This window comes from Ananas comosus, linkage group 19 (assembly GCF_001540865.1).
Source record: "Ananas comosus cultivar F153 linkage group 19, ASM154086v1, whole genome shotgun sequence".
Lineage (NCBI taxonomy): Eukaryota > Viridiplantae > Streptophyta > Magnoliopsida > Poales > Bromeliaceae > Ananas > Ananas comosus.
Window position 1 is genome coordinate 5,089,467 of NC_033639.1, and position 10,676 is coordinate 5,100,142.

General features: G+C 39.7%; 2 protein-coding genes and 1 long non-coding RNA gene across 4 annotated transcripts in view; 1 reads left to right on the forward strand and 2 right to left on the reverse strand.

Moving 5' to 3' along the window:
- Nucleotides 681–2,461, forward strand: LOC109725135 (UPF0481 protein At3g47200-like). Its single transcript, XM_020254220.1, has one exon. It carries the CDS (start codon nucleotides 866–868, stop codon nucleotides 2,381–2,383), a length of 1,518 nt encoding a protein of 505 aa, XP_020109809.1. The 5' UTR covers nucleotides 681–865; the 3' UTR covers nucleotides 2,384–2,461.
- On the reverse strand, nucleotides 3,887–6,002 carry LOC109725065. Of its 2 annotated transcripts, XR_002220179.1 has the most exons (3): nucleotides 5,789–6,002; nucleotides 5,530–5,680; nucleotides 3,887–4,108 (listed from the first exon to the last, which is right to left on the reverse strand). It is a non-coding gene; the product is annotated as an uncharacterized LOC109725065 (long non-coding RNA). The 2 variants fall into 2 exon arrangements; XR_002220178.1 differs by having other exon boundaries at nucleotides 5,530–6,002.
- Nucleotides 9,829–10,676, reverse strand: part of LOC109725181 (RPM1-interacting protein 4-like) — an 18,882-nt gene continuing 18,034 nt past the window's right edge. The window contains exon 4 of the mRNA XM_020254275.1: nucleotides 9,829–10,085. Within this exon, the coding sequence (XP_020109864.1) occupies nucleotides 10,062–10,085 (24 nt within the window). The 3' untranslated portion in view covers nucleotides 9,829–10,061. The remainder of the gene's footprint in view (nucleotides 10,086–10,676) is intronic.

A 10,676-nucleotide genomic window follows, 5' to 3' on the forward strand; every position in this document is an offset into this window, starting at 1 on the left:
CTCATCGGATCAATCATCGTCCCCGTGATGATCTATTGATCGGGAGCATTTAGGAATTAACCATCAATAACACATGTCTCAAATTCTCAACTCTTGAGAATATATGTCATCATCTTATTAACTCCTTAGACGATTCATGCACACATACACAATATGAATAGAATTAAGGACCCAAATTTATTCATAATTTTTAAAATCAACTACAAATTTGTCCTAACAAAAATACATGTGTCGTCCTTGTTGGCTTCTAGGGCATACGTCTAACAATAGCTAGATTTAAGATTAACACTTAAACTAGTTGAGAAGTGTTTCATCAAAATAGTTTTTTTTTTCTTTGCCAAAAAAAAAAAAAAATCAAGTGGAGGAGAGTTTCATAAAAAGAGCTTGTTTTGAAATAAAAAAAAAAAAGTTTGGCTTGCGCTAGCTGAATTGAAGTGCAATAAATTCAGCTAATAAATACATGCAACAAATGGGAAGTAATTTATTGCATGTATTTATTAGCTGGAATTGTTGGTCCTAATAAATACATGCAACTACAATCAGATAATGTTCACTCTCGTAGTATGTAAACTAGTGAATAGTTTGATTAGATCTGAATAAGGTAACGAGTTTTAATAATAAATGTCAATGCTAATGATCAGGACATATGTGGTGATGTACATATCCTAAAGAGAATCTGCCCATGCGTGTACTTGATTATACGTTGAAGTTAGTGACCAAACAAGGGGAGTGTTTGATTCCTTTTTTTTTCTTTGTGAGAAGTTTACGGTCGATTTATATATATGATGTGTACACAACTCCTGGGCTAATAATCTCTAGCTAGTCACATTTGTTGATTCGGTTACTCAATCCTACACTCCAATTAATGGGGCGCAAACAATACTGTGGCTCTTCCTCTTCGGAAAGCCCGACTGAAGAGGTGGTAAGAGGAGGAGGAGGAGAAGAGATTTCCATTTTTATTCGATCTCCCAACGAAGGCACCGACGGAGAAGAAGAAGAAGAAGAAGAAGAAGTAGATGAGTGGCGAACAAGGGTCGAGAAAAGGTTAGAGGTGGTGAAGAAATACGCGATGAAGATGGCGTGCCCGAAACGAAAGGGGCTGCCGGTGGACATGTACAACGACGAAGAAATCCCCGCCATTTCTGAAATGCACATCGAGCATCGCCCTGTGAAGGCAGTGGCCATCGGTCCTTACCACCGCGGCGATAAAGTACTGTTCACCAACGTCGACAAGTGGCGGGTGGTGAGGATCATCGCCAAATGGTACGCCATCGACCCCATGGGGTACCTCACAAGAATGAAGGAGAAGGAAGCGGACGCCCGCATGTACTATTCGGCAGATCTATCTGAATTCAACAGCGAAAGTTTTCTAGAGTTGCTGCTCGTCGATGCCTGCTTCATTCTATTCGTGATAAGTACATTCGAAGACTACGCCGACGGTAGCTGGTCGAAGGGAGAAGACGGCACGGAGTATCTGAATTTGTTGATGGATGTAAAAGTAAATGCGAAGCAGATCAAGCTCGACTTACTGATGCTCGAGAACCAGATTCCTTTCTTCGCCATCGAGGAGCTGCTTAAAGCTAGCACCAATCAGGCAAACTTCGAAAAGAACCTGATCGAAAGCCAGGCGCTTCTTTTCTTCGACGATATCTACCCAAGAAGAGACCGAGACAAAGGAATACGGGACGTTGATTCCCCGCGGTTCCATCATCTTCTCCACCTTTTCCACTGGTCCAGGGTTCCGAGAGGAAAGTACGAATTCGGCGCGGCGTCACTTTTGTTTCGAAAGACAGATCTAACACTAGCCATCCCTAGTGCTACCGAGCTTCGACAGTCGGCGACCAGGTTCAGGAAGGAGGTTTCAGGTAGTTTTCTAGACATCACATTCGAGAATTGCGGAGTGATGAAAGTCTGCGGGGTCGTGAAGATCCCCACCTTGCACATACTCGACTACAGCAGCACCATCTTTCATAACCTCGTCGCCTTCGAGAAACAGTACAAGGGGAGCGGGCGCTGCGTCGTAGCGTACTCCGCGTGCATGGCGCACCTTCTGCAAAGTAAGGAGGACGTGAAGCTGCTCCGAAAGAGCGGCATATTGGCGAATACTAATGTTAATGATATCGATGCGGTGAATTTGTTTGCAAGCTTGAGTGAGGAGATTGGAGGTTCCCTCATGCCGGATGATCTTCATGCCCTTTATTCCCAGGTAACGAAACATCACAGGCAGTGGAGGAGTAGATGGTACGGCGAAACCACACTCCAATATTGCCCTAATCTATGGATCACTATTTCGGTCATCGGGGCATTGCTCCTCTTTCTTCTCACGGCCGTGCAAACCGTCTACTCAGTTCTAAGCTATTATGCTTCCTTGAAGCATAGTTAAGTCTCTGATGCGGCCAATTTGGTGTTGAAGTTTCCTGAAAAAAGGCGACTCTATCAAGTTTTTTTTTTCTTGAGAGAGATAGATAGTACGCTACACGCTTCGTTTATTTTATTTAGAAATAAACTTAGCTGGAAATGTGAATCAATTAGAATTCGAACTTGGGATCTCGAATACCAACCACCAAGCCCTTTGACACTTGCTCTAGGGACGGTTGGTGCGATTCAATCAAGTTGAGTCGAAAATTTCGTTGACTTTGGATAATTTTTACAATTGATGCAAGAAATCTTTAAACGACCATCATTTTTTGCTCGAATATTTGATTTCAGCGTACAACTTCGATTCAAAAAATACTTTTCAAGATCTACATGTCAAATAGCAAAACCATCCCGGCCGAGTTCGAGACCCAAATTTAATGGTTCCGGCCTCCATTTTTGCACTTTTTAAGTTATTTTCTAAAATTTCTACATTTTTTCTATTTTTAATCCGATTATTTAATTATGTTTTGATCTGATTAGGTTTAGGGATATATTAGAAATTATTATCTTCGTTTAGTACGTGGGATTCGGGATGGTGTTCGGTATTATAATCAGAGTTTTTAGAATTGATTAATAAGACTTTCGTCTTTGTCGAAAAATTGATTCTTTATGTATCATCTCTTTCCGTTTTTGTGTTCTTCCCTCTCAACACGGTTCATCAGTAGCTTGTTAAATACACAAGTAGAATAACAAATAATAAAGAATATTAAATTGACAATCAAAAAGTGGTTGCAATTGGATAAGCGCTTATATCTAAGGACCAACTAAGGTCGACAAAACCCTTTTTGTGCTTGTGTACGGATTGAAAACAGAAAAGACGAAGTGATAGAACTAGATATATAGTGGGAAAAAAGTTGGTACTTGGATAGGGTTGCAGCATTATATTATTACCTTTTGGATTGAAAATCTAATATTGCTCTCGCTCGCTACTAAAGTACTGTAGGGCATTTGATCTCTTTTTATTGAGTTAACTATAAAGCTTAATTATTGTTATGTTTTCACTTTCATGATCTTATTGGCCAAAATATAATTTTGGTCTCAAATTAGACATGCGACACTTTGATCCTCACGCTTTAATTATTGTAATTTTTATCATAAATTTTCTAGATTATTGTAATCAAGTTATATAGTCCAATTAAGTTAATTGAATGATGATGTGTTATTAATTTGAAAGTAATTTGACAGTATTATGGTTGATGCATGCAGTGACAATAACTAAATTGCAATTGAATAGTGATGCGCTACTAATGTAAAAATACCGTGAGAGTATTATGCATGATTGATGTCACGGCAATAACTAAATTCTGTATCACTACCACTAATTATGTCATGCCTTGAGTTATGCCTGAATCCGGACTCACCAACAGATCCACCGCATACACAAGAGAACCCGTGCACATGAAGCGACAAAAATCTATTCAAATTAAGAATAAGGAGCAACAATAGGACAGAGTAACATAGCAGGAAATAACTAAAATGTAACCGAAGCAAATTGTACATATACAACTTCCAAAAGCTAATACAATCTATAGGCACAGGAAAATAAAAACAACAATATGTATAGAAAGTCTCTCTAAAAAAAACTAGCAAATACTGGGTTCTCCTCTAAACTGGTCGATGAATAGGAGAGCTATCTATCCAGCAATCCTTTTACCTCGGACAGATACACTGGGTACAAGTACATTGGACTCTGCAAGAAAATGTCAACACAGGAGGAGTGAGTACAACTAAAATCAGCAGCCCTCGGTGGTAACCCACTAGGTCTACTAAAGACAAAGTAATATGAATTTGCTAAAAGAAATAGGATAAGTAAAACTGCAGTAAGAAACTGCTACTACTATGCGTCCAAATTAGATGTCAAATGAATGTATGCATCATGTAGGATGAAACTCAACTACTAGTAATACTGCCGAAAAATCCATTCGACCGACTAGCTTGAAGGACCAGTTATGCCTACGCTACCCTCACGTCTAATCTCTACTAAAATCAGTGGGTTGCCGACGTGAAAATAGTAATGCTAAATCGAGCCGCCTAGCTCCGAAGTGGCACTCGAGGGCAGTGATCCACAAAAGGATTAAAGTAACCAGGTTAAGTATAAAGCAGGTTATAATCGATGCAGATGATCCAGTAGATCACACTAACCGCTACTAAAGCGATCTCGATACAATCTGATGCATAAACTCACTATCTAGTATCGCTGTCTACTTCCACAGCTAGAGTAATCAAAATGAGTCTGATAATCCCGTACCGCCCAAACCCCGAGAACACAATGATGATCCACACTAATCCAGGCTCTACAACCCGAGCAAAAGGAGCCAACTCAACAGCTACAACAGTTCAACTATCCTATGTTCAATTCGCATACAATCCGATAATGTATAAATATTAACATTGGCAAGTTATCAATTATGAAGTTGAGGGAATCAAAACCAAGACTAACCCGTAATTATGCACAAGAAATTCTCTATTTAATGAAACATAAACAACCTAATACCAGGTTTCATGCATGTTAATTGGTGCTAATGATACACATAGAGATAATATAGAGTTCGATGTATTCGATGCTTTAAACCCACTTCAAAATGCAATCCTGTTGAAAGAAAAATGAAGGCAAGCTTTCCTCAGCTCAGGAATCCAGCAAACATCGCCCATTTAAACTTCAAACCCAGTAAAATGCTGCAACTAATTAAACCAAATCCAACATTCGAACTGAAATCTGCCATTCCAGATTTTCGCAAAATTGGTTAACCCCACCTGCTTCGAAAAGCAATTCAAACCACGAGCACCTTCTCTAGCACGGAATCAACTAGGAAAAATCAAGAAACCTAGCTCCTAGCAAGAATCCAGATGGGAATGAAAATCCAATCAAAAATCTAACGAAAATGCCTTTCGGTGCCAAAAATTCAAATTAATATATAAATGATCTCAACTAACCTCTAAACAAGCTACAACCAACTTCAAAACCACAAGGAAGGGAGATCGAGGAAAAACTAATTAGGACTCAATCAAATCACTGCTGGAAAGAATCAGAATAAAAAATCCGCAAGAAAACTCGAGAATATCCAATTTCAACTCATAAACTGAAATTTTAGCATTTAACCTAATTCTAACCTGAAATTTAAACGATGGAATCAGCCTCCAAACTCTTCTTCAACATGTAATCCACGAACACAACCCAATCTAATAGTAGATGGCTCCTATTTAGCTTAAAATCCAAGCTAGCTATCGTTGGTTCAATTGCTCCTGCTCAATTAATTCTAGCCTGCAGGGAGTGGATTGAGAAGAAGAAAGGGTTAAAAGAGGGTGAATGAATTTTCCTAGTAATAGAGATGGAAAGAGGTTAATTCGGGATGAAGGGGGTTCATTTTACAGAAGAATTGGATAGGTAAATTGAGCCTTCAAATCAAAACAAGCTAACATGTCCATTGCTAAGAAACCCAGATTAGGGCGCCTGAAACTAAGAACCGGGCACTTGAAACAGCCGAAAACTCCTCCAAAACTGAAGTGGGCACCCATCGCCGAGGTCCAGCTCCTAATCCTGCGGCCAAAACCTACTAACCATAGCCATGTGTCAATAACGACCGTTTATCACAAGAGAGGCTCCCAAACCCAATTTTGGCTCACTACTGATATGGGTGCCCAGTTCCAACATCGGGGTGCCCAAAATTGGTAAAATTTCAGTTTTAGCTTATTTAAGTGTGCCGATTTCGTTTTCGCGTTCATTTCGTGTCAAAACGATTCCAACTTCACTCGACGCTTTACAGATGTGTCGATTGATCGCTCGTACTGTAGTCATTTCAACCGCTAACCTTACGGGACACAACAAATTAGGCAACTAAATTAGAATGTGGGGCTTAATTATTATGATAAATTAGAGGGTTTAAGTACGAAATTGTGATGAATTATAGTTCAAGATTTTAATGTGCCCCCTACCTCATAGTTTAAATGCAAAAGGAGTAATTTAGCATTTTCTCTTTCTAGCAACTCATTTTAACTGTGAAAAGGACGATCCCAGCAACTTCTATTTAGAAATACTTCCGATTTTGAAATTGATGCCTTGTACCATCATTTTTATTATATTTTTTTTATTTTCAACTATTTATTTTTAGGTCACTTGATTGAATAAGTGCAATGATTAAAAAGATCGTGTAATTTGAATCTTATAGATTCTGAATACTTAAAATCAAATTCAACTATACCCATTGTTGAGTTAGATATCCCATTATTGAGAATAAATGTAACGATCCGACTTGCTACCAATAATATCTCGTTGGGCTAAAACCACCTGCCAAAAATGCTTAAGTCCAGTTATTATGTCTAACCCAATCAAGCTTATATACTCCTACATCTAGTCATAACTAGACGACGTGGGACTATTGGGGTATCACAGGCTCTCCCTGTTTAGGCCCAGACGTCTTATTTTGCTAGCCATTGTCATTCCGGCCCTGGCTCAGCTAAGACTCATTTCACACTTCCGGTTGGTGAACTGGCTTTGATATCAAATATAATGACCCAGCCCATTAGCAACAATAACCTGTTAGACCCATACCACCGGCCCAAAATACTTAAGGCCAGTTGCTATGTTTAGCCCAATCAAACTTATATACTCTCACATCTATTCATAACTACCCAATGTCGGACTACTGGGGTATCACAATAAATAAAAGTACAGTCGTATTCAAAACTCTCTGTAAATACAAATAAATAAATAAATAAATCAATAAATAAATATTGTGAGAGGATTCGGTCTCAAATCCTTCCTTCTCAACTTTGATTCTAGTGTGATTGAATGGTTCATCTTTACTTTTGAAAATAATCTTTGTTAAAACTTTATATATGAATAATCCCACATTAGATAATAAATAGGAGAGTAAACGGTTGATATATGTATACTAGACAACTCAAACATATTAGACTTAGAGTTTTTGGTTGAATTGGTTACATTAGATATGTCACATCATTAGGCACATGTAGGCTTAAATGGGCCCACAATTCTCTAAAAAGTGGCATTAAAACTAATGATTTGATTATTCTGGACTACTTGTCTAAGTGGTCTAGATTGCGATGTACTAAACCTTAGTAAATTAGCAAAATTACACTGTGATTTAATGGTTAGCACTTTTGAGCAGTGTTGGACTAAGCTGGAACTATTTTGGCGTGAAATAGATATGAGAACGGACTAATTAAGGAATTGAAACTCAGCTAAACCTATAATTTTGGTGGATTTTCGGACACTCGAAAGTGGTTGGCCGAGTGAAGTGGTTTCGGAGTGCAGTTGCGGACGCTCGGGTGCAATGTACGTAGATCCAAATGAGTTTCGACTTTATGTGCGGATGCTCAATTCTACTGTAGCAACTAGAAAAGTAGGTGAGATCTATGTGACTTAGGCAATGAGCTGGTGACTCAGCGAGCTGACTCTCTAAATTTTGATCGCAGATTTGGGGTGTTTAAAAACTTGTCGGCGCCGATATGATAGTTCTAAATAGCCTGTTGTAGAGGAAGGCACCCAAAAGTGGTCAGCTGTGAAGTTTCGGACACCAAAGGGATGGTTTCAGGCACCCAAAACCTGTCATTTGAGGTGAGGTTGGCTTATTTGTTATCTTGAGGGCCTTTTTGCAATTGTCGCACTAATATACTTAGCCAAAGGGCTGGTCTTAGCCAAAGGGCTGGTTCCTCACTTCCTTCATTCTTCTATTTGTCTTTTTTCATTCTTTACTAGTGAAGGCCCGCACTTCGCGGCGAAAAATTTACGTAATTTTTAAAATATTTTGAACAAACTTTTTTAATTTTTTAATTTTTAAATCTAATTTAAAATTTTAAACTTAAAAAAATTAAATATAAAATTATATATAATAAATAAATATATATTTATAAATAAAATTAGATATATATATATAAGTTAAAATTAATAATTTAAAAATTTAAATTTTAAAATTTAGATATTACAAATTTAAAATTTTGAAAATTGTTAAAATTCTCTCTCTCTCTCTCTCTCTCTCTCTATCTCGTCTCTCTCTCTCTCTCCTTCTTTCTCTTCTCTCCTGACTCCCTCTCTCTCTTCTTTCTCTCTCTCCCCTGCGCACGTATGCCTCTCTCTTCCCCTCTCTCGCCTCTCGCCACCCCCCTCTCCCCCTCACCCCAGTTGCTGCCTGCGCGCCCGTCGTGAGCCCGCCCCGCGGCTCGCCAGCGCTTCCTGCGCTGCCGCCTCGCTGCCCGTCCTCCGCCCACGGCTCCCGCGCCCGCGTCCATCCCTGCCCCTGTCTCCGCTTCTGCTGCTCTCGCCCGCTAGGGAAGAGGGGAGAGAGAGAGAGAGAGAGAGAGCGGGGGAGGAAAAGAGGGAGAGGGAAGGGGTGGGGTGGATGAGAGAGGGAGATGAGCCCGTCGGGGGCGGGGAGGGAGAGGTAAAGAGGAGGAGGAGGGCAGGAAGAGCCGCGCGCGGGCTCGAGCGCGCAGGCTGGCGAACCCCCCGGGGCGCGCACGCGCCACGTTAGGGAGAGAGAGACGAAGGGAGAGAGAGACGAGAGCTGCAGGAGGAAGCCTAGGTGGGGAGAGAGAGAGCAATGACAATATATGAGGAAGACCGGCGCCTGAGAGATTCTCGGGATGGTCGGGCTGAGTGGGCAGAGAGAGAGAGAGAGATGCGGAGATAGGGTGGAGAGAGCAGAAAGGGGGAGAGAGAGAAGTGGGCGCGGTGGGGGAGGGGGGAGGGAGAGAGGGAAGAGAGAGTAAGCCAGAGAACCGGGGGCGCGGTTAGTGGGGGCGAGGTGCAGGGCGGGGCGGGCATGTGCGGGAGCCCGCACTGACCCCCTGAGCTGCGCGCCGCAGAGGATGGAGAACTCGGCCTCTCTCTCTCTCCTCTCTCTTCTGCATCTCCCCCTCTCTTTGTTTCTGTCCTCTCTCTTCTTTGTACTCTCTCTCTCTCTCTGCTGCTGCGCGCGCGGGGACCCCCCAAAACCCGGGGATGGTGCTCTACAAACTCTAAGAATTGATAATTTTAATAGTAGTAAGAGAGAGAAAGAACAAGGAAAGAGAGAAAGAGACTTAGATATATGGAGATCTTGCAGAGAAGTGTTGGTTGATGGTGATATGAAATTAATATAGAAGTTTAATTGTTTTCCTCTTGGGATAATATTTTACGATATGAATCGTCGATTTTGGAACCGTCTATCTATCGAAAAACCAATTTATGAGTACAAGAGCGATCGCAATACTCATAAAAGTTATAGTAGCCCGACTCTATATATTATATTTATTATATGATATATTATATATATATATATATATATATAGCACGCATAATAACTCATTTCACAATTCCTACACATTGATCAAACAACTAATACAAGGAAAGAACAACGCGTTACCCTAGAAAAGTAAAACAAACTAATTAAGTTCAAGATACAAGCCGAATAAATAGGTCAACTAATTGATAATGCTAGCATATACAAGCAAATACATCAATTTGAACAAAACAATTTGATCCCACTCAACAAATAGAAGGGATAAAATTAAAAGAAAAAAAGAAAAGAAGAGAAAATTGATAATTTTACACAAACAAAAAAAAAATCCATAATTAAGGAAGTTCCAAAACTGCCACATCAAGTCAACTTTGAATGTATTTGGAGATCGATCGTTCTTTGACCTCAGGGGTTTAGGCAGCGGAAAATCTGAAAAGAAAATAATAAAATAATAAGTCCAAAAGTAAGGGGATACAAATATATAAATTTTTGGATAAATGAAACTTTTTTTTTTATTTTGCTTTTAAGTACTAGAAAATTTCGGAAATAGACCTTATAACATGATTTAGTGTATGGTTACATCTGCAGTAGAACTAGAAGTATTACAAGCGAAACCAAACAGATACTTATGGCATATTTGATAGTACGTTTAATGGGGATTTCACTGGTAGCAATTTTAGCAGAATATTTTGCAAATAAAACCTGCTGAAGCTTCTGCCATAGAAGATTAATGTAAAAAATTATGAGATTCTGTGGCTCCAAATAGAAGTTTTCATTTAGTATTTCTGGCTTCTCTATTGCCCTAACGATCTAAGAGTTTCTTAATATATACAACAATCCCTTCAAAGTTCAATTCTGAGAACGCTTTAATGAATAACAGTTTACACTCTCTATAGCAGGTAGGGGTGGAATTGGGCCCGGGCCTAAACAAGGCCTGGCCTAATGGGCCATATATGAGCCCGGATTTGGGTATATTAAGGATATATATTAATTAATATATATAGACATATATTATACATA